Here is a 23006-nt window from a genome sequence, read left to right as displayed (position 1 = left end):
CACTGGACTGGAATGCCACGAGCTGTCTAGACTCATGATAATGTCTCTCAAGGCCAGATTCAAAGCCTCAGCGCTACGGCTCACATCCACGACCCATGGTATCGGTAGCTTCATGTCGCAGATCCGTTTTGCCTCCAACATGTGGCCGGAACAATGCCGGTGCCACTGTAACAGTAAACCTAAAAGTAGCGGCAGGCAAAAACAACCCCTGGTAGCTTATAAACCATGCACCCATGCTTCCCTGCTCGGAAATGTATCTGAATCAAGACACGTGATCCAAGACATCACTTAGAAAGCTACGGAATATCCGAGTCACATAAGCAGCCATCAAAACTCCAGAACAAGATTCAATGCCAACCAAATGCAAGAAAGGGAAGTTAATGTTGTAGTCGGAAGAGGAGGGAGTTGAAAATGGGAAATGGGATACCTAGGTAGTCACTTTCGTAGTTTACAAAGCTAGTAACCTCCACAATGCTTAGCCTATTCTTTCAAGAATAGAAATAGAATATAACACTATTGTTATGAATTCGTTACACTAAGATTGCAGGAACATAAATCTCAAGGTAAGCCTCAAGGCATTACAATGATCTTGAATCCCACTCAAGAACCAATTTATATGATTGCACTTATAAAACGCTATCACCTTTCATAACTGTGCTATGAGTTTCTCATGACTCGGAGATGGTGTTTATAGCATATCGGCAATTATTTGCATATGATTGACTTGACGGAAGGCGGGAAGGAACTATCTGGGCTTGAGAACCTTAAAGCGGCAACCCACTGCTGATTTTCGAAATAACTGAAAGTACTACTTGTTAAGAACTTGTTATTTAACTTTACGCGGGTGACAGATTGGTGTTGCGCCAGCGTCTCACCAACTTCCTTTGCAGGCTAAGTTGCAGGTGCATATAGAATTCAGTTTATAGCTCAAGAAGTACCCAAATGAGCACAAAGCTGTCACATAGCAGTGTCTTGCCTATAGAAATAACTAGTAATATGGAAATTTCCATTATAAATCCTAAAGAGCGTTGTCTGTGAAGAAGGTTTTCCAGAATTTAAGGTGCATGCTGCATTCTGCTGTATAATTCGCACTAGTTATGCTATAATTGCGACTTGTTAGTATATATAGCGGTGGTACAAGGTGGCCGAGTAACCGATGCATTGATTCTCACTTACATGTCGTACCAATTCACAGAATGGTAACGAATTTATGGCGGTGTAACTTTCTTGATTTAAGGGGTAAGTCGCGTCCTTCATTCATTGCATTCAGGGTAGACATATATGTCGTTCATACTTACATCCCATGTCATGTAAGGCTGAATTCGAATGTGCATGGTATACCTCCAGAATCTAATTGCTTTCAAGCTTAAGCAAACTTGTTGACAATTGTACATATCAAGCTACAACGAATGTGCTGGATACGTGCGTAGATAATTAAACTGTGACTCCTTTCGGCTAAAACTCGGTGCTATGACGCCAACTAACTATTTGTATCAGGCGCCCAGAGGCATCAAGCTGACGCGAATCCTATTTTGGAAGACCGTCGCTTCAGCTCCAAGGCGTAGGACAGTGATTGGATACGAGAGGCAACAGCATATGTGGCACCATGGGCTAACAGACAGATGAGGTAATGGGAGAGCTCTAAATTTCATGAACCTCAACATTCATTGCAGACTAGGTCGATCTTCATTGTGAATTATTGAGTATGAGGAAAGCCCAAGCCCTCTACAGCTAAGCCCAAGAAAGTGATATAACCCATGATAAACTCAGCCTGCAGCTGTGGGATGACCTGAACAGACGTCAGCTAAGCCTCATCCCTACTGAGGCATTATGTATAATTTTTGGAAAAAGGATTATGTCCAGCCCTCCGGAGTAGTCTGTCATCATTGTCGAAAATTATTCGAATTAACTAGTCAGGATGTGTGCAGCGCAAAACGCATTATCCATCATTCCACCACCGAGTCCTTTGTTTCGTCCATCAAAGCAGGGTGCCCTATTTGTAGGGCTATTCTGTCTGAAGTTGACGATCCGCAAAAGTTATTTTTATATCCATTCTTGATATCATTAACCGAATGTCTCATTCGTGAACCGATGAATGGATCAGTGTACGACTTAGGCTTTACTTGGAAATCGCCAGGAATTCCTAAACGTTATCGGAGAGTGTTGGTCCAGCGATACGACCGTAAGTGACCGTGATGCATTCAGCTGCAATTACGTCTAATTGCTAACACCCATAGTTATAAAACAATTTCTTCCTCGTATTCCCCCAGCGGCCGATAGAGGGTGGAATAATCAAACGCTTGAAGTGGTGAAGAAATGGATGCGTTGTTGTCGCAAGGAACATCCAAATTGTCAGGCGCTAAATGCTTGGAGAACAGCTGGCTTGGATTTTCAGCCCAAGCGTCTGGTCGATATTGGGTCCGACAGTGGAAGGACGTGGCGCCTAGTTCTGACAGGGAACGACAACATTTTCCGGAGTCCATATGTGACCATAAGCCATCGGTGGAGCCAGAATCAGCAATTTAAGCTCATCAGCGAAACCATAGAAGCGTACACGGCTGACCAACCGGTGTCTGATCTACCAAGAATATTCCAAGACGCCGTTCAAGTTGTCAAGTCCCTAGGAATTCGGTATTTATGGGTTGACTGCTTGTGCATCATCCAGGACTCACATCTGGACTGGCAAAGAGAAAGCCTCGAAATGTGTAAGATATATACGAATGCCATTTGCAATATATCCATCACGGGCTTCGAAGACACCTCAAACGGCTTCCTAGATCAGACATGCAGATATGCACCACTACCGTGCCGGGTGCAACCGAGATGGGCACCAAGCCTTCGAGAGGGCTGGTGTATTTTGGACCCCTTTTTCTGGTGGGCGCAAGTCACCAAAGCACCTTTGACAAAGCGTGGCTGGGTTTTCCAAGAACGATTTCTAGCACCACGCGTCGTCCACTTCGGGCCAGATCAAATACTTTAGGAGTGTTCATCGCTTGATGCGTGCGAGGCTTTTCCACAGGGTATACCGGAGATTGTCCAGGCACCACAACACACGGGCTTTAAAAGAATGGATTACCTTTTCCAGCATGGCATGCAAAAGGGACCGCTCCCTAGAGCGAGCTATAAAATCAAGATGGATCAAGAAGATCTTCTTTACCACTGGTGTCAAATCGTCCAGGCATACACACGCACCAGTCTCACTAAGCCCAGTGATAAAGTCGTTGCTCTAGCCGGTGTTGCGCAACTCATGTCACAATCAGAAACCTCTACTCATATGACGAGTCATACGAGATACATAGCCGGACTATTCGAACACCATCTACTGTTAATGTTAGAATGGCATCCAGACGGCAAAATGTTTCCGCGCCATGAACCCGACGGTGTTCGGCCTCCCCAATACCGTGGGCCGTCGTGGTCCTGGGTGAGCCTGGATGCGCGCATATTCTACGATTACCTGCCGAAAAGTATGAACGATCAAGCGTTGTGGAGCCGAAGACCAAGCTGGGACATGTTTTTGGAGAAAGTGTATCAATATATAAATCCCAATCACATAATCCATTGGCCTATCCCACATAGATGTCTGTCCTGGAAACCCCTGATCTGGAACATGAGATCATCCATAAAGACGGCCGGTGAATCGCCTTTGGGCAAATTCTAGACGGCAAACTAGAGTTGACTGGGTTTCTCGCTCTGGCTCGAGATATCATAGACATGTCTCCAAGCAGCCTGTTATCACGCCCGATGATGCTGTACTTGGATGTTCCTACCGACTCTAGACAACTCAAGCCAACAACTATGCTACTACCCCTCAGGTGCATGCAGCTGAGTAGGCTAGACGACCCATCCCCCTTCTACTGGGCGACGAGTCTCCTGCTAGAGCCTGTAGAGGGCCATGAGTCTACCTACCAGCGATGTGGGATGTTGAGTATACTATCTACGGATGGGGTCCGGGAGATTGGGGTCGAGCTTACAGACAATCCATTTTCTGCGAGATATTCATATGATACGGAACTGGAAAGTATCCAGATTATCTAGATAGCTTCTTAGGAAGAAACGGGAAGTACTACGAGTCTTTGAAGGATTGTGAAAAGAAACGCCTCAGAACTTAGCCAGAGTAGTTACGATGTGCGGCGTATGCTGTGAAGGTGTGCAAGAGATGAAGAATAATGTGAGACGAATTAGTTGATAGATCTCATAGAGACCAAATAGTGGGCTAGGTGACATGTGTTTCATTCACGATCTTATTTGTGACTGAGGTTGCATCGTATAGAAGTGACAGGCAGATAGAACAGTCAGAGAACACTAAGAAGAAGAGAAGGGCCATGAACGGGTCATGTCGTTCAACGCCAGGGAGTAGAATGCAAGCAGACTCCCGGTTATCCTGACGAGCTAGGATTATACTACGGCAGACTTATGTAGTTGAAATTCTTGCATAACATACATCGCATTAGGTAGACTGGCGTTATGAAGCTTGGGTTGATGAGGTAACGTGATAGTCAATTCAATGAACTCGCTCATAACGCCGGCTCGTGTCCTCGGTGCAATGGATGCTTCAACCCGTGGTTTGGTTCATACATCCGCAAAGAAATAGAGACAGACATACGTGTATAATATATTATGCGGTGATACTGTGTTGGTTATTCCGATGGTATGGTTTTATTATCATGGTCTTTTCTTGAATCTAGGTACGTTCTTCCAATTTAGATTAGTAGGTACCTAGGTAGCTTCAGAGTGGGGTCATCTCAGGACATACAATCCAATCAAAGAAAGCGTAGCTGCTTAGTGTACCCACCCGTATATAAATTACACTATAAATCGCCCTATGAAGTACATAGTACACGATTACTGTAGGGGAGTCAAAGGCTAGCCCGCAATTAGACTAGCGTTGTCCCAAATTAAAGTTGTCGCGACAAGGCGATGACATGCCATCCTTGGCTGTCTCCCTTTTGATACTTTGGACGCTTTTAATGTTGGTGGACAAGCGAAAGGTGTTGTGTGTATTCAACGACATCTTCCAACGCCCCTATCTCGACGTCATTGTCAAGCTTCCAGACAGCCAGACTGTAATGATGCCGCCATAGCTTATCGTTTATTGCATATAACTCCGTCTACCTCCAGACCCGTGCGATCCGCGATCCGCGATCCACACTCCGCACTCTAACCTCCGCCGCTGCCGCTGCCGCCGCCGCCATGGAGCCGTTCGACCTACTCAATAGTAAGTGACACCTATAGCATAAAACAGCAACAAGCACAAGCTTACTCGGTCTCAACAGATGTCTCCTGGTCCTCTATACCGAGCGATATCCTCCGCGCCGAGCTGGCAAGACGGCAGAACGACGATGGCGTCTCCGAGAAGCCCGCCTGTGGCTCTGGCGACCGTGGCACATACGATACACCCTTACATGTCTTCGCCCTTGTCCTGATTCTCTCTCTCAGCACACTTGGTATATCTCTACCTCCCGTATTTGCGAAAGTACTCGGACACACCTAGCTAACTTCCCCGATTCCTTAGCATGTGGCTTTCCTCTCTTCTCTCGTCAGACCTCATCGAAAGGTAGCCGTCGCGCGAATACTATCATCTTCCTCAGTCAACACTTCGGCACCGGAGTCCTTATCGCAACTGCCTTCGTCCATCTCCTCCCGACGGCCTTCGTATCGCTTACGGACCCTTGCCTGCCCGACTTCTTTACCACAGGATACCAGCCAACGGCTGGCCTTGTTGCCATGATATCCGCCCTCGTCGTGGTGACTCTAGAATCTTACCTGACAACCAGGGGCGCAGGACACTCTCACTCACATAACCATGGCTGGGAATCGGAAGACGACGAGTCGGAAGATGGAACCCAACTCAAATCTCATATCAACGGTGGATTCGCCGCAAAGAGGATACCGAACCGTCGACCAGCTGATATTGCGCTTGACGATGTGGGCGCAAGTCGCGGGCTTATGACCGACGTATCCCCACTTCCGGAAACGACACCTACAATTGTTACGCCTCACGAGAATGGCAGGAAGCTTTCCGTCCCCAATAAGGACACAAATCACGATGACGACGATGACGCAGATGATGACCTAGATCTGAACTTGAACGAGCTCGATCCCGCTACGAACGATCACACGCAACCCCTCACCAACACACACCACCCAAGGCGTGCTTCCGAGACCGGCCTGCCGCAAGAACCACTAACACCCGAAGAACAAAAGAGACGAATGCTACAGTGTATGCTGCTTGAAGCTGGCATTTTATTTCACAGTGTATTCATCGGCATGGCCGTCTCCGTTGCGACAGGCCCTCCTTTCGTCGTTTTCCTAATCGCGATTGCATTCCATCAGACCTTTGAGGGGCTGGCCCTCGGCTCCCGGATAGCAGCAGTACAATTCCCACGCTCCTCGATCCGCCCATGGCTTATGGTGCTGGCTTACGGGATCACCACCCCCGTCGGGCAAGCTATTGGACTTGGAGTACACACTCTCTATGACCCGAAGAGTCAGACCGGGCTTCTGATGGTCGGCTTTATGAACGCCGTATCAAGCGGTCTCCTCCTCTTCGCTGGTCTGGTGCAGCTGCTCGCCGAAGACTTCCTTACTGAGAAGAGCTATAAGACGTTGAAAGGGAAGAAGAGGAGGAATGCGGGTCTTGCGGTGTTTGCGGGAGCCACGCTTATGGCTCTTGTAGGCGCTTTCGCCTAAAACGTCAAATTGAAGGATTCGGACTAGAGGACTGCCATTTGAATTGCTGCTGTGTTATTATATAGAATATCGAAATGTATATATACTGATCTTGGGGCCAGGTATTGTATCGGAGTTCGGGCGACATAAGGCGTGCAATGGAGGAGACAACATAGAATGATATATCATGATTCAATCCTGAATTTTCTGCGCTTTTTGATTCGCGGCCGTGTTTGATAGTTCCTAGGCTAGCTTCGGCACAGCCTGGTCTACGGCCTGATCGGAGAGCCGTATTAGCCCCTATTCTTCTATCCCCTGATCAATGGCGAGCGCCCGCGGCGATGTTGTGCCTGTCGCGGGGGAGGTTCTCGGCGTGGGTGATGAAAGTGCTGTGTCGTCGCTTTATAACGCATATCTGGCTCTAAGTTCTCTGTCATCTTGTCTTCTGTGGTATCGGTAGGCTCTGGCCCTTGGAACCTGCACTCATCGGCGGTGTCAACGCTTGTCGAGGAGGCTAATGGTGACGAGCGCGCCTTCGCCAAGATGCTAGTAACCTGTTACGCTGGAGTTGGTTTCACGGCTCTTTGCGCTGGGATTATCGGGGGATCTGGGGAAGTATAAGGGTCTTGCTGCTAGGCATCCTTGATGGAGGGGTTGGTTATGGTGTCTGGGTTGATTTGTGCGGAAATGACATTGTTTCTGAAAATATAGCTAACGCATTGATGGGGGGAGGAGGGATGGGGGAAAAGGAGGAGCGAGTTGTAGGTATTGCTAGTTGTTCATGCCGCCAATGTTGATGACGAAGGGAAGGGGGGAGCGGGCTTGCTGCTTAACGCGCCCTGTGGTAGAGATTGTCTTGCGCTGGGTTTACCTGTCTTGCCGCCGGCTGTCAGCTATATATTCGCTTTGATCTCGCTGCGTGTCGTCTTGAGTTTCTTGGTTGTGGTCCGGGTAATAACCGTCTCTGTCCGGCAAAATAACGTGGGGTTAGTCGGAGTCACAGGGGTCACAGCAGGAAACCGTAAAATAAAAGTCTCGGATCTTTGCCTCTAATGAGATAGAGTATGCTGTTACGACGACTGAAAGATAATATTTCCTATCACAAGTAACTGGAATATGGCAATCATGATATTGTAATGCTATTCTCTACGATGACCCTTTGCTAGGAACGTAAAGGTGAGGAATCGACACTACTGGGAAGCATGAAAATAAGCACACATACTGCATTGACTTCACCACAGGTACTAATATTACCGAAGCTCGTGAGTGTGAATATTGATAAGAAAGGAGCGGAAAACTAGGAATCGGCGAGCTTCTAAAATCAGCCCCTAAGAACCGCCGCACTATTTACTAGCAAGACGAGCTCTCACAACAGTACAACATAACAATCGACTGGCTCTCTTATTGCTGACAATTCTTGCTGTCGCAACAGGATGAATATATATATATATATATATGCTATCTGTTCACAACTGGTAACAGAGGCTTTGGCAAGTCTAATCTTCTAAGACAACATCAATCACAGACATGAAGCTTCCAACGGGAGTATTGACGACATTAATTCGAAGTCGTGAGTCAACGACTTTGAGCAGTGCTTTCCAACCGTCGATATCTCGCTCTAGAGAATTAAATAGTTGCATCATGCCGACATCGCGGGAGCGCAGCACCCGCTCGTTGACGGGCAGGACGGAGCTGGAGTTGGGGACGACAAAGTCTATGATCCGCACATGAGAATCTTTACCTATTGCGACGGCTGTGTTCTTTATGATGTTGACTGATTTTGGTGAAGTCCCAGTTGTGGAAGATCTGCCGGAATAGATAAGCGTTGGCGCCCTCGACAGGTTGCCTCTCGAAGAAGTCGTACTCTTGGAACTGGATTCATGAAGCGATACTGGTCTCGGTCGCGATAACTTTTAGGTGGTTTGTTATGGCCATGCGTGCCAGCGACTTGAGCCTAAGCTCTGAAACCCCTGCTTTACCGGCCAACTCTGAGTAAGACACCTGGCCTTCTAAAGGCACGAGCTCAAAGATCTTGAAGTGACTCATCCATCGAAGAATCTCCACGTAATGATACTAGTAATAAAGGATCAGCTACCTCACACTAGTAGTACTAACGGGCTTTTCTATACTTAGTCACCTGTATCTCAGCGGGAGCCTCTGAGGAAAGAGTGAATATGGGTGCATTCTGCTAAAAACTTGGCTCGGGAAAATTGTTGGCTTGGAGATATATTCGTGAACTCGACGGTCTGCCTGGTGAGGTCACGAACCAAGAGCCCAAGTGTGCCGGATTAGGGTTTAGACAAGCCAGAATTGTTGCCGTTTGTAACGTTTTCATCATAGCCTAAAGCCATCTTGAATGATAATGACATGTGAAAAGGGGGTTCGGATACTGTGATCAGAATAAACTAGATGTTCGATAACTTTCCTTGTGTGGATGTTGATGAGAGTGATGAGAGCTAGAGGGGAATAGCAGCTCAATTTAATGACCTCGTGCGGTTTGGTAACTATGTCATACGTATCTATATTTAATAATGCGTCAACGGTGGTTCCCCAAGGGAGGTCAGAGTTGCGGTGGATAGACTGCCCCTCACAACGATAAAAACAACAACAACAACAACCTAGTCAGAGTAGCTAAATAGTATTGTCACTCCAGGCTTCGTTGTCATGTTTTTTTTTTTTTTTTTTTTTTTTTTTTTTTGCATTGTTTCTTGGAAAAACACTTACCAGTCACTATGGCTCGACCTAAGTAGTACTACGAAGTTGTTATCGCTGGCAGCGGGATTGTTGGCGTAACTCTTGCTTTGAGTTTGAAAAGCTCGGCATCACATACATTCTTCTGGAAGGCCGTGACAGACACTCTCGAGTCCGACAGGGGAGCCGGTATCAGCTTGCAGTCAAATGGACTATGCATCCTCGATTAACTGGCCCTTTTGGAAGACATTGTGAGCGTGCCGCGGTGCCACAGAAAACGTGGTTCTCATATAGAGTCTAGTCAAGCCACTAACAGCCGAGAAGGAGTTGGTTGGTCAAGGACTCATGCAGCTCTAGTTGATTATTGTAATCTGAATAGCATCAAGTTCCAAGCCCAGTTATCTGTCCTTGTTATAGTTGCTGCAATATTTGATCCAGAAGACTGGCGATTCTGATGGGAATGCAAAACCTCCCGAGTTACAGTCGCCCGAACAGAGATCTGACAAGTGGACCGAACCGATAACTGCAGATTTGGCTCTGCTCATTCCAAAGGTCGGGCTGAGATTACCATTAAGTATCCACGTATTAATTTCATTTCATTAAGCTCCTCGCACGATGGCTCTATGAGTTGCCCTGGCACTCCAGCCTAAATATTGGCTAAGCATTCCTATTCTCCCTCGGCACCAGCAATACCTCAAGTTATTGCTCTTCATTCACACCAACAGTCAACCGTGTTACTGGCTTATTTTCCTAGAAATCTTCACCTTTCTCTAGTTATTGATCCACCAGTCTCTCTTCAATCGCCCTCTTAACCCCATCAAAAACACCCGGTGCACCTAACTCAGGTACATAATCGTTCTTGGCAATGTACGAGCAGACCATAGAACACTTTGCCACGTCTAGCTCAATATTACCAATCTCGAACGCTCAAAAACGACGCCGTTAGACGTTCGAGCGGTCTAAAGGTTATTATATAGCCCCACCTACGTTGAACAAAAAACCATGTTCTCGCTTTCCTTGTTTGATCGGGAGAGAAGGTTAGGGAATGGGGGAATTTCGCTAATTCGACCTGCAAGGGGCGCACCAAAATGCGACAGACATTCTTTCCTTAAGGACCCTACAAGCTTCTCGAAAAGTCTCGCTTTGGGGTTTTCTGCACTCTCCAGGAGCCCCTTTTGTTATCCACACAGAACTCGTGGATTGTAGAATCAAATATGTTCGTAGCTAGGAGCCGTACTGTTTGTGAACAGCTGGCCTTTGATGCGCTGCGACGGTCCACATATTCTCCTTCGACATATGTAAGTGATGAATTTCACACACATGGAGAGGCAGTGCATACCTTGGTCAAACGGGATGAGTAACGTATTCCGCAGTGCCGTCGTTTTTTTCTCCTTTTTCAAATTCGTCCACGAAAACAATATATTTGCTCTCAGACATTCTAGCCAGGAAATTATTCACGGGTGAACCTGTATCAAGGCCTGAATAGGGAGGCTTGGGCCAAAAAACTCCTCTTCTCGACTGAACATGGTGCAGTCTACGAACTGATGTTCCAAAGACATAAGTTCTCCAAACTTCCGGGCGAGCTGTCTCACCGTGGCCACTAAGATCTGCGAATAACAAGAATAGAGGCTCGTCTCTTGTCATTGCTAAATGGCAATAACAATTAGTTGAGATTGATATCACGACAGATGGTAATTAACATACTTCAAAAGGCTTCCCTTCAATTTATTCACCGCATTCTCTTAGCCAATTACGAGGAAATCGATTCCAATGAGTGCCTCTGCACTCTTTCTACGTGCTAGAATGCGCTTTTGACCAGACAGCGACTGCAACCGTGCCGCTCGATTTAGTAAATAGCGTTCCGCTAAAGCCAAGGCGACACCGAATAACGACCGAAGACTAGGCTTGCACTAAAGCTTGTTATCTTCATAGATGTTGTTCATATCCGCTTCAGTAGGCCCGGACCTGGGAGTTCTCTGTTGAACGGCTGTAGAGGCAGCTGGGATGACTTTAGGGTCAGCACCTGAAATCAGAAGTTTCCGCAATATATCGGTTGCTTGATGGAGTAACCGGGAGGTGCGGAGGAGAGCGAAAGCTACCAGAAGAAAGCCACTGGCGCCATATTCCCCCCGGTGGTAGATCAGTTCTCTATTATTCGCCGCCACCACATTAAAGATAGCCGTTGATACAGGCTTCTATTTCCTCTCCGTTAGCAGCATGGTGATATGCCAAATATTGGGTAGATCTGGTCCGTCGAATCTCCTGACTGAATGGCGCTAATAACGCTTTGGAGGTTGAAAGCTGAGCTATGTAGGGTTTCGCATCTTAGTGGAACTGGTTGAAAATTTGATGACAACTGGAGGGGTGATAAGATATTGTTACACGTGCAACCTCTGTGCCGGCTGAAATATGCGGTTCGCCTTACGCTTCGGCCGTACGAAGGGACATTGCAGGCTGTTCATGATCTTTCAAGACATGCAGGCAATATTGGGCAATATTGGAAAGTGAGGTTATACAGACTTCGCTTCTTGAAACAGACCCTAGAGACCCAGGCGGTCTGGGCTGGCAGATCATTTGTATATAGAGTCATCTCAAGCCACCAACAGCCGAGAAGGAGTTGGTTGGTCAAGGACTACTGCAGCCCTAGTTGATCATTGTAATCAGAATCCTCAGTTCCAAGCCCAGTTCGACTGCCCTTGTTATAAATACCGACGGATCTGAAATGGGCGCTTATTTGCGGGCAGTTGCATAGGTTGGTACTTTGGGGGAGGTAGTTGGAAGGGTTGAGCTAGGGGCTTAAGCAAGGACTTTAGCAAAGGGTTCAATCCAGGATTTGAAAGGATCAGCAACAACAGAAGGCCAAGCTGTTGGTGGAAGGTCTGATTCTTAGCCATCGTGTGAGAAGTGCCCGGGAGTCGAAGATTGGTGTGATTTAGTATCTAGTGTCTTGTTTATGCCGCCTTTTCCGGAGCTTGTAGGACTGTGAGTATGCAAAGCCTCGAAAATGCCAAGATGGTGTCCCAAGAGGTGGACATTCAATGGGAACGGCCAAGTAGTTGGGAGCGTGAGGAGGCATAGGTCATTAGACGGTTAGAGTGTGTTTTAGGCGGCTTCTGGGTTCCTTGGAGCGTGACGATCGCCGGGATTTTAGAAATTGAAGCGGCACCGATAGTATGTGCTGGGCTATTAGTCTAACAATCTGTTGATGAACAGCCTCCTGGAAGACTTACTTGTACGCCTCAGCCGTTAACACCACCACCACCACCACAGAGCACACACCATGAAGCTCTAGGGGGGGAACCGCCCACCCACCCATTCGACGATCCCATGTCGCTGATACCGCCCCCAGGCATACTACCGACGGCTACATCAGCGGTGGGAGCCGCCGAATTAAACCATCGTTTATACAAGGTCAGGTTCGCTCGCCACCGAAACAATCTTCCAAGCCCAACGGACTACGGTGTCCTGTACGGCCGTTGCTCCCCGTCTCCATTGTAATATAATATCCCTTTGTTGAGCGCCATCACCAAGTTCAGCAGCGTCGATACCAAAACTCAGAGTGTGGAACGTCGCTAGTCCCCACGCAAACCCCATTCCGGTGAGCACCAAGGTGCCATACAACCAGACGCGGAGTAAGAGGAGTAGGTCATCCGTTCCCATCATCATTTTAAGTAGAGCGAACACTGAAGAACCTGCCAGTGTTAGGGTAGACATGATGGAGCTGTACCAGAAGATAGCACAGATGAAGTGCGTGGGATTCCCACACCCACGCAGGAACTGAGTCAAAGAAGTTTTAAGACGTAGCATTGTGCTATCAGAGATCATAAGGGAAAAAGAGGAAAAAAAGGGAAAAGAGAGGTGAAACGGGCGGAAGGGCACTTTTTTCATCTGCTCACATCACTGCAAGCCGCTCTTTCCCTATAATATTCTAACATGAAGCTACTGCGTGTGATGGTAGCTGTTGGCGGAAGGGGCCACCAGAAAATTGAGCGATTGCATGACAACCCGACGTAACTTCCTTCCCGTTCATTTGCTTGTATAGGAACTGCTTGAACCGCTAGGTACATACACATGCAGGCAGTGCACGGGAGACGGCTTGAGATGTACTCATGGAGTAAATACCTACTTCTGCTGCAACGAGTACCTAGAGGAGCAACTATGGCTTGATGCAGGTTCTTTCTCTGGTCGCTTCTCTTGATAATTCCCCCCATCCTGCCGTAAGCTCGCCTTCCCTTGGTCGCTCTGCAGAGCCATGTATCTATCAGCAGAGTAATTTCCGGCTGAAAGAGGTAGAGACATAATCAGCAGAAGAACTTTGAGTGCCAATGGTATATACTCCGCGGAGTTTGTTTGTTGGCCTCTGAGCACCCTCGAGCAGAGCCATCCGACGTAGTAGATCAACTCCGAGATTAGACCAAGTAGCCAACTAAAAACCCACCGCCGGGTAGCTTCAGGAGACGTAAACCAACTATATAACCATTGCAATGGATCCGCATCGAAAAAGCTGATTGGGTAGAGAATCAAGAACAGCGCCGGACCAAGATAGCCGCCAATCATATAAATGTTCAAGGGCCAGATAGTGAACGCTCCGAAAAAGATACGCCGTAGTATCGTGATATAGGCATGCATTGTTGAGATTCGAGAGCGGTAATGACCAGAGTTGTTGGGTTCAGGGTTGGTCGTGAAATGGTTTTGTTGCCTGTTACTATTAGCTAACCCTGTCCTTTTCTTACTTCAGTAACTGACATACCTACTTCCTGAGTTAGGTTCTCGTAAATAACAAGGAGCACTGCGATTCCATTTTAAGGTGAGGGCACGAAATGATATTGCATTGGGAAGAAGAGGCACCTCAATGCGGTGTCATAAAGACGTCCAAGGTTGTGTGCTGTGTTAAAGTTTATGCAGCTTTAAAGTCATGATTTAGGCGAGTAGGGCCCTAGGCTCGTAAGTTTTGGAGGCGCGTGAAGGGTCACATGCTGCGGCACAGGCACCAATGAAATCTAAGTTACCAGGAAATGAAGATAATATTGAATAACCTTGCAAAGTAATGATAGCACTGCCGTATTACACTACTAACAATATCTTTAAGAGCTGTCCTATTTGTAGTCGATCAATATGTAGTTTGAAGTTCGCATTAATCGTGAGATTAGTCGTTGGATACGTGATATCACCACCATCTATTCACTGATTTCCGAGACCTATTACGGTAAACTGCCATCATACTCAATCTCGCCGCATCCGGTCTGATAGACAAGGCTCTGCCCCGGATAGGCGTTAGGAGACGAAGTAAAAGAGAGGATGAAAGCATCACAGATGGGCTCGCCCTCCACCGTGGCGCTGTAGTATAATCCACAGGCGCCGAAGCCCGAGTCAGAAGCTCCGCATCCCTCGTTGTCGATGCATGCTTGGCAACAAGCCGTGTAGTCACTTGCCCATGGCTCCTCGCGCGTGTAGATTACAGATACCCGATCTGCGTACCGACCCGAGCGGATCCCTTCGCCGTTTATGGTACCGATTAGATTCGTCGGTGCACAACGCGCGTCGAGTGTCTTTGTCACAGTCTTCTCCGGGCACGCGACTGTGTGAGTTGTGGTCTCGGCGTGCGGCACATAAGAGGTGATGGTGGATGATACTGTAGTTAAGTATGACGTTACTGTGTAGTAGATTATTGTGCTGGTACTTGTCGTTGTGTATGACGTTGCGTACACCGTTGGTGTCGAAGTTGTTGTGACAGTAGAACCCCGGGTCACAGTTGGGAGGATGAAATTATAATAGATGGTTCCCGTGGAGCAGAGAGCCGAAACCGGATAAGTAGCTGGGACAGTGGTCTCCTGTCCTGATACAGCTGTATACGTACCCGTGTCTAGAAAACGACCGTGTCAACAACTTCCATCGCGCGGAGATACCGTCCGATTAAAAAGAACCCTAATGTGCCTCATGGTGACGCCGGAGTGCCTCCTTCGCATATCAACGAGAGGAGTGAACCTGACTTACACTTGGTCACCGTGGTGGGGTTTGCTCCGTTGGCGCAAACAGTATCAGCGAAGGTGCCTGTGGCCACTGTCTTCCAGACTTGAGCATAGCTTGTAGATGTTGGGACCGTCACAGTTGGCACAGCAAAAGTATACGCGGTTAAGGTGTGCAGTGTTGAAGTAACTCTGGGAGCCTCAACCGTCGAAGTTGGGGGGACAGTTAAAGTAGCGTTGGTTGTAATCTCAGTGGTATAGAATGTAACTTCACTAGTTGGAACAGGCGCTATAAGGATATGGCAGTTAGAAAATCAGCATGCTCTATCCATGAAGTTTCGCGGTCCCTTGGGAGAGCGTACTAGGTGGCACACCGCCGGATTCAAGTTGATAACTGCATGTGCTTGTGCTTGTCCACGATACGAACGTCACTGTGGTTGCTGAAGCGAGGCTGCTGCAAGTCACAGCACCGAAAAGAAGACATAGAAGCATTTTTATATAGTCGATATGAGCGATTAGTGTAAGTTGTCTGCTTCTGAAGCTTGCAAAATATCCTCCTGCCTCAACACAACGAGGGAATCAATGGTTATATCATTTCGCCGCCTTCAGTTGGGCAAGCTATCTATGCTGGCGCCAGCACAAGTCACTTGATAGATGGATAAATGCTGAGCCCTACGAAAGGAGCATAACACACTACGTCGCTATGCTCCATATGTGAACTTGCATCTCGGTACCACTACCTCATATTTCTAAGCATTAGCTGAGCAGATCTCGAAGTGAGGGTTCATGATTTAAGTAGACGAGCTGCCACGGAACGTTCGATCATGGTTCTCAAGGATAATGAAAAATCAGTGGAAATACAACGCAAATATACTCACAGTAGGAACGGTGTCCGTGCTACGCATCGCTACGCAGTTTATGGCGCAAGCCAGAAGAAGCACCTGCCTATATAGTCCTGTAGCTCAACGGAAGACCTGCAGAATAAATCCAGCTAATAGAATCTTTATATGATCTGCGGGCTAGGACTTGACAGTTGCTAGAATAGGAAAATGTCAAAGCTTGTTGAATGGAGGTCTCGCGACTTGATTCGATCGGCTCAGTAGCCGATTGTGACGCTATACACTACGACGCTAGGCTATTATGATAATAGGTGGTATGTAGGAGGACAGCATAGCAGGGTTCTTGCTTCGCGGACGTCAACAAATGAGTGCTTAGCTGGGCTTACAGCGGGGGCAGTTGGCAGTTGTGAGCTACACCCTCGTTATCGACAAAGCATAAACTTGTTCATCAAGTCATCGAGTTTCATTCGAGTTTCCCCATTTCCACAGAACATCCTGTACAATATACTCGAATCATGTGCTCGGGGCCTAGCGATTAGCAGGATCGCTGGACTAGACATTAACTATACTACTATTTACATGTTGGATGATTGTCAGGCAAGATCAAGGAGTCCGGACCTCTTAAATGCGCGGTCCAGCTCTTGAAACAAATCACCGCGTATCTCACCAAAGATCTCATATAACGATAAGTATGGAGTTTTTACGAGGATCCCCAGTGCGACTAGAAGAAATAGGGGCGCATAGTGAATAAATAGGAATAAAATAGATTTTCGAGGGTGAGTAGATTAAACTAACTAGGTTATCAATTCATCAGCTCCAGCGAATATAGCTAAAAAAAAAAAAAAAAAAGAAAAAAAAAAAAAAACTCCCGACTACCTCTAAAAGCCACCCCCTTCGTAGGACGTGGAAAAGGTAGGTGACGGATGAGAAACCCAAGGCGCGGTAGGCCTGTTTGGGAGCTAGAACCAATTATTTCTAGTTGTAATGTAGGCCATGGGAACGGAAGCCTGAAATCCTGTATCCTCCAGCGTCAGCCTGGGTATTGCATTTACATTTGCTAGCTTTGTTTTATATACACCTCAGCGGGCATCTCAAGCAGTTCAGCTGGAAGCTCTTGCGGTAACGCTGTAGCACCAAGCACCTCATGGGGTAACCCATCCTTCCTATCAGGCAATTCTTGAGCTTCACTTGAGTTGTCCATCTCGTTTATCACTACTGAAGATCCACTTGACAGTTCAGCCTTTTCGAATCCTCCAACTCCTTCCTCTATAGCCTGAGTCCGTTTGCTATTTATTCCATTGGCCCTTTCCCATTTCCAGGATCGGTACATCACAATGGACAATGGAACAAATACAAAGACAATTACTACGGGAATGATAATAGTAGGCAGCACAATCCCATCATCATCGCTCGCCCAACGCTTGACTCTTGAAGTGACCAACATGCCTTCATTTGGCCGAGATAGCCAAGACCCGTTCCACGTCATATGCATTTTCTCTCGGTTGGCGAGGCTCAAAGCTTGCATCCTAGGCATCTCAATCAGAATCATATTGTATTTATGATGGACGAAACTTACGATGAGGTTATATCAGGCAGTTTTTTACTGACACTTCTCTAAAATGTCACTTCGTCTTTTCTTCGATCGAGCACGCCGCACGTTGGGATATAAACGAGCTTTTCATTGAATCAAACGCCAGCATAAAAAAATGGGCGAGGGTGGATGGAAAATCTAAGAATAATACCGTTTTAGGCCTCTAATTTCGAAGTTCAAACCTCCGGCAACATGCTTGAACACTTCCAATTCGTAGTCTGAATTTTGGTGACCAAGTTGCTAAACGAAATCCGTGGGTAGTAAACCAGGCTTTTCAAGCTTTCGAGAACTCGGTGCCTAAGAGTAGTATAAGAAGCTGATGATATTCCGTTTACTTTGTAGGTGATACGACATAGCTAAATATAGGATCTTCGACCATATTATCACGGCCCGAATCGTATAGCAATGATACCTGCGTCAACCGCTGATGAGAATAGCTGTGTATGCATGCAACTCTGGGGTGGCTGGTGCACAGCTAGTGACATGCAGATCCTCAAGTCTCACAGCACAAAGTTCCGAAGGCGGAAACTGTTATCTAATCATGCCCGAGTGCATGAGCCAGCGACATGAGCCTGTGATGTTATAGAGATATGTCTAGCTCTAGAGCCCTTTGAGGCCGACAACTGTTGTTCAGACCACTCTAACAGCGTCAAATGAACCCAGCCATCGTCGCATGAAGAGAATTGATAGTAAGTATCTAGGTATACATGACCACAGTACAGCATTATGATCTTGTGTAACGACAAATCTGTGCCGCATTACCGCTGATAAATGGTTTGCCTAACTTCTATTGGTAGATCATGCCCGGTAAATAGGAGTGACTGTGCAAATTGTAGGAAATCTGCATTGTCGATCATGCAAAGAGCTCTTGACTTTGCATCAAACTGAATTTACTGTGTAGACTGCAAACAAGGGCAGTTCCAATCAGCCAATCACACTTTTCAAACCCGATCTGGGAATTGCCTCGGCACCTCCGCTCAGATCCGCCCACCTACGGGACGGCCCCCATCCGCGCATCCTAAACCATCCAGCAACTCAGCATTGGGTTACTTGGAGCTGATCATAGTAATCAATGGACCAAGAGTTTCCTTGGACTGAGCCTCCATGGCTGAGCTCATTAGCATCGCCCTACTACGACGAGTCACACCGCAGACTTCAAGCTTACGCGCGCAAGTATTATGACGAAAATGTCATACCCCACATGCTGGAATGGGAGGAAAAAGGAGACTGTCCTGAACCCGCAAAGCAGTCATACCTGCAGTCTGGTCTAGGACACCTTGAGGTCCCAAGGGAATACCGACCGAGAGAATTCGCCGCTGTAGCCGGAATCCCAATCGGCGAGCTAGATATTTTCCACCGCATGATCCTTATTGACGAGTCATCGCGTGTCGAAGGCGGTGTAACCACGGCGCTGTCCGGGGGCGCAAATGTAATTGGCGTCCCGCCCATCGTGAACTACGGTACAGAGGTGCAGAAAAAGCGCTGGCTACCCGGAATCTTCACAGGAGAGACAAACTTCTGCCTGGGCATTACAGAGCCCAGCGGCGGCAGCGACGTGAGCAATCTGAAGAATACGGCGAAGAAGAATCCCGACGGCACGCACTACATCGTTAGCGGGACCAAGAAATGGATCACGGGGAGTCAGTGGGCGACGCACATGACGACCGCAGTGCGCACAGGCGGGCCCGGCGCGCGCGGTATCTCGCTGATCGTAATTCCGCTGTCGCTACCTGGGGTATCCGTGGAGAAAATCCGCAACAGCGGGCAGAGCGCAGGCGGCGCGAGCTGGGTGCGTATGGACAATGTCAGAGTGCCCGCTGACCACTTGCTTGGTGTCGAGAACGCGGGGTTCATGTACGTGATGAAGAACTTCAACAACGAGCGCTTCGTCATGGCCATCGGGTGCAATCGCAAAGCGCGCACGTGTCTGTCCACGGCCCTGGCTTACGCGCACGAGCGCGAGACGTTCGGGATCCCACTTATCGGGCACCAAGTCATTCGGCATAAACTCGTACATCTGGCCCGGGAGATAGAAGCTCACTGGGCTCGTCTTGAGCAGATCGCGTATCACATCAAGCAGCACGGATGGGAGAGCAAAGGCATTGCTGGCCCTATCGCCATGGCTAAGATCTCAGGCGGACGCATCCTTGAGCTCGCCGCCCGGGAAGCACAGCAGGTGATGGGAGGCATCGCGTATCAGCGGGATGGTCCCGGCGGTGGCGGACGCGTCGAGCAGATTACGAGGGATCTCAGGATGATGGTTGTTGGGGGCGGTTCTGAAGAGATTTTAGGGGATCTGGCGTTTAAGGAAGAGATTAAAACTGCGAAGAAGAAGGCTGATGAGAAGTCTAAGCTGTAATATGTTGCGCGTTTCTCGAGATACTGATAGTCTGTGTAAGATATAAAGACGAAGATAATATCATCATATGTGCACATACGTTCATTACGAGTGATTAAATATCGCTCAACCCAGCTTGTCAACGTCTATCGCAAGATATTAATGTAATTAAGATCCTTGCATTCTGTGACCTTTTTGGAGGGAATGAGGTGGCATTGAGTCTTCAAATCTTAGCCTGCACTTGTCTGACTGGAATGTCGGCTGACCCTAGATGAGAAGCAAGCAGCTTTCCCACTTTATCTGCAACACCCCAACTAAGCTCGTAACCACGCCCTCCCAAGCCATAGGCATGGATAATACACTTTTCACCCTGTGCAATCTCTTTCTCGAGTCGCATGCCGCCCTTCCGAGCCGGGCGTCTACCGATGATATCCTTTATGACAGTAAACTTACCGTCGGGACCTAGAATATCGGGGTATATGGCGGCAAAGTTACTTAGTATCTTCTCTCTAAGCTCAAGAGACGGGTTGGGGTTCCAATCATTTGGTATCTTAGTACCTCCAATGATTGTTCCACCCTCGAAACCTCGCGGGACATTGAATGTCGGCATGCCCACGGCGTTCAACTTGACGATTGTAACTGGGCAGGGGTTGGCTACAAGGCACGTTTGACCTGTTATGTATGAGCGATATATATCAAATCACCTTGACATAGTTGCTTGCCTGTGATGATGAAGACATCCGGATCCCCGAATCCAATGCCCGATGCGTTGACAAGCACGTCAAATGGCGCCACTTCCTTCATTTCGAATACTTCAAGGGGCTCCCTGATCTCTCTCTTGACTATATGAACTTAGCAACTGTCATCTGTATGTTGCCTGTTCAAATGAGTGCTGTAAAACAATGGGGCAATCGTCGATATTGTCACTATTCAGTTTGCCCCTAAATTCGGGAGACAACGGTAATATAAGACAAATAAGAAGCTGAGCCACTTACGAATTTTGCCACCCCTATAAGCAAACCGTCGTAGTAGAAACCCGCAGTAAACCATTGGATTTAGACTCCAGGTATCATACTCGTACCCCATTTGCACGCCATCAGGCAGCTCATCCTTTGTGAAAAACTTGAAGCCCTTCATACCGTACTTATCCCGCGCTTTCTCCTCCGTGAGCGAAGTTTGGGCTAGCTCAGGTGCCTCGAAGTAATCATACGCTTTCATAAACGTGATGCCAGCTTCAGGGTGTTGTGTATGCAAGGAGTGCATCTCCTCCCACGTTACCAACGACATGGCGTGTTCACGGGCTTCTTGGGAGTCTGGCGCGGCACCTGGAGGTGGTAAGATGAAGCGATTGTGTGCGCCACCCCATGGGGAGGTGAAGTTGATTTGGGTTGCAGAATCAATGGTTTCAAACCCGCTGGGAAAATCTTTGGCTATGATGGTAACGCTATGACCGGCCTCTTGAATGCGCAAGGCGCAGCTGAGACCAGTTACACCAGCACTTTGGCCATACGTTAGCAGAGTCTAGAGAGACTGAGAATTGACATACCCGATCACGACAATCTTGGCCATCTTAGTTTATATATCAGCTAACTTCATAATAATACCCTTTCGTTGCACGCGTGCTATCAGCTAAATATAGAAGGCCATGTTGATCGAAGGTCTCATTTGTACCTGAATAGATAAGCAGAAGCAACATCCGATTCAGGAAACACCCCACATAATGATCACGCTACCCAAATCACCCTGACCTGTCACAAAGGTCACGGAAATGGGTGGCTGCAGGCAGATACACTCAATGAAAATACGATAACTATGACATACTCGTAGCTGCGAAAGAAAACAGTAGGATGCCAGTCGCTATTTTAAGCAGCTTCGCTATTTGATTTCGAGCCAAGGGAATCAAGCTTCTTATATTTTACTCTTCAATTCAGGTTATGACTTTCATACACTGACCCAGTATATCGCTTCAGGACTGTCACCAGACAAGTCATATAATTCCTTTTCGGGTTTGACCCGACGCAGTTGAATCCGACGGTCGGAGGAGCTGAGGCGGGGTTGTCGGCATTTACCGATATATGCAATCGGAGCGGAGCTCCGACTCGATAACCTGAACAGGCGAATGCTCTTCATTGTGCTTTTAGCAGGAGCAAGCAAGCCTATCTGAGCACAACACGGGTAATTATTCATACATCCGTCGGCGATAGCCTGCATACACCGATAGTTCGATGATCCCTAGATGCCCCTTCTCGTGGTTTCGGCGCCACGATGTACAGTTAAGAATATTATACTCCGAGGTTAGACTTTAGTAGTCGCTCTTAAGGCTAACAGTATGGATGTTGATAGGAGGGAAAGCGTTATATCCCTGCACCTTAAATGGCATTAAACTAAATTAATTCAAAGCTACTTCGTCTATTGTTTGGAAGTTTTCCTTTTATACGCCTGGTTAACCCTACTTTTTACAATATAGTCTGTAAATTTGCTCCGGTCAAACATCCATCACGGGGGATTATGGATAGGGTTTCCTAGTGTAATGGTTATCACAGCGGATTCTGATTCCGCTAATCTGGGTTCGATTCCCAGGGAGACCTTTATTTGTTTAGCTTTTTACTTTTAGTTTTTCTGCACAGCATCCAGCGCTTCATACTTATTTTGTTTCATGTGCCTCCATTTCCCCTCTCTTACAACCCTAGTAAAAGAGCATAAGAATATTATTTATAGATATATTAATAAATGCTAATAAAGCTTATGAAATCAGTAGTTTGGGCCTTTATGATGTGGGGTAGATTACATCACTAAATCGAATGGTAGTTTAGGAATAGTATTAATCCTACTCTAGGAAGAGAACACAATTGTAGAAATGCTGCTGTTATAAATCTCAACGAGTTGCATAAATGCATAGCAAGACAATTTGT

General features: G+C 47.3%; 7 protein-coding genes and 1 non-coding gene across 8 annotated transcripts; 4 read left to right on the top strand and 4 right to left on the bottom strand.

Moving 5' to 3' along the window:
• The first annotated feature begins 1620 nt into the window (after nucleotides 1–1620).
• On the top strand, nucleotides 1621–3131 carry F5B22DRAFT_283070 (heterokaryon incompatibility protein-domain-containing protein). The gene is made up of 2 exons (XM_047970312.1): nucleotides 1621–2182; nucleotides 2238–3131. The coding sequence occupies exons 1-2, from the start codon at nucleotides 1831–1833 to the stop codon at nucleotides 2978–2980; spliced, it is 1095 nt and encodes a 364-aa protein (XP_047829292.1). The 5' UTR covers nucleotides 1621–1830; the 3' UTR covers nucleotides 2981–3131.
• A 2059-nt stretch (nucleotides 3132–5190) lies between these two features.
• On the top strand, nucleotides 5191–6690 carry F5B22DRAFT_637392 (zip family zinc transporter; the record flags this gene model as incomplete). The annotated part of the gene is made up of 3 exons (XM_047977434.1): nucleotides 5191–5215; nucleotides 5274–5444; nucleotides 5513–6690. 3 exons carry the CDS (start codon nucleotides 5191–5193, stop codon nucleotides 6688–6690), a joined length of 1374 nt encoding a protein of 457 aa, XP_047829291.1.
• A 6497-nt stretch (nucleotides 6691–13187) lies between these two features.
• On the bottom strand, nucleotides 13188–14246 carry F5B22DRAFT_613000 (uncharacterized protein). The gene is made up of 2 exons (XM_047975385.1): nucleotides 14111–14246; nucleotides 13188–14059 (listed from the first exon to the last, which is right to left on the bottom strand). The coding sequence occupies exon 2, from the start codon at nucleotides 13987–13989 to the stop codon at nucleotides 13483–13485; it is 507 nt and encodes a 168-aa protein (XP_047829290.1). The 5' UTR covers nucleotides 13990–14059; nucleotides 14111–14246; the 3' UTR covers nucleotides 13188–13482.
• A 202-nt stretch (nucleotides 14247–14448) lies between these two features.
• Nucleotides 14449–15862, bottom strand: F5B22DRAFT_612998 (uncharacterized protein). The gene is made up of 3 exons (XM_047975384.1): nucleotides 15689–15862; nucleotides 15355–15615; nucleotides 14449–15223 (listed from the first exon to the last, which is right to left on the bottom strand). The coding sequence occupies exons 1-3, from the start codon at nucleotides 15816–15818 to the stop codon at nucleotides 14562–14564; spliced, it is 1053 nt and encodes a 350-aa protein (XP_047829289.1). The 5' UTR covers nucleotides 15819–15862; the 3' UTR covers nucleotides 14449–14561.
• A 1278-nt stretch (nucleotides 15863–17140) lies between these two features.
• On the bottom strand, nucleotides 17141–17714 carry F5B22DRAFT_657437 (uncharacterized protein; the record flags this gene model as incomplete). The annotated part of the gene is made up of 2 exons (XM_047980040.1): nucleotides 17141–17180; nucleotides 17242–17714. 2 exons carry the CDS (start codon nucleotides 17712–17714, stop codon nucleotides 17141–17143), a joined length of 513 nt encoding a protein of 170 aa, XP_047829288.1.
• Nucleotides 17715–18125: 411 nt separating this feature from the next.
• Nucleotides 18126–20182, top strand: F5B22DRAFT_612997 (acyl-CoA dehydrogenase). Its single transcript, XM_047975383.1, has one exon. The coding sequence runs from the start codon at nucleotides 18829–18831 to the stop codon at nucleotides 20113–20115; it is 1287 nt and encodes a 428-aa protein (XP_047829287.1). The 5' UTR covers nucleotides 18126–18828; the 3' UTR covers nucleotides 20116–20182.
• On the bottom strand, nucleotides 20183–22048 carry F5B22DRAFT_612996 (uncharacterized protein). Its single transcript, XM_047975382.1, has 4 exons — nucleotides 21641–22048; nucleotides 21090–21592; nucleotides 20817–20936; nucleotides 20183–20766 (listed from the first exon to the last, which is right to left on the bottom strand). Exons 1-4 carry the CDS (start codon nucleotides 21661–21663, stop codon nucleotides 20318–20320), a joined length of 1095 nt encoding a protein of 364 aa, XP_047829286.1. The 5' UTR covers nucleotides 21664–22048; the 3' UTR covers nucleotides 20183–20317.
• Nucleotides 22049–22610: 562 nt separating this feature from the next.
• On the top strand, nucleotides 22611–22682 carry F5B22DRAFT_t130. The gene has a single exon. It is a non-coding gene; the product is annotated as a tRNA-Gln (tRNA).
• Nucleotides 22683–23006: the final 324 nt, after the last annotated feature.

The sequence above is a fragment of the Xylaria bambusicola genome (genome assembly GCF_022495145.1).
Source record: "Xylaria bambusicola strain CBS 139988 unplaced genomic scaffold F5B22scaffold_31, whole genome shotgun sequence".
NCBI classification, from domain to species: domain Eukaryota; kingdom Fungi; phylum Ascomycota; class Sordariomycetes; order Xylariales; family Xylariaceae; genus Xylaria; species Xylaria bambusicola.
Note: the sequence above shows the minus strand (reverse complement) of the source record. Positions and strands in the feature narration are given on the sequence as shown.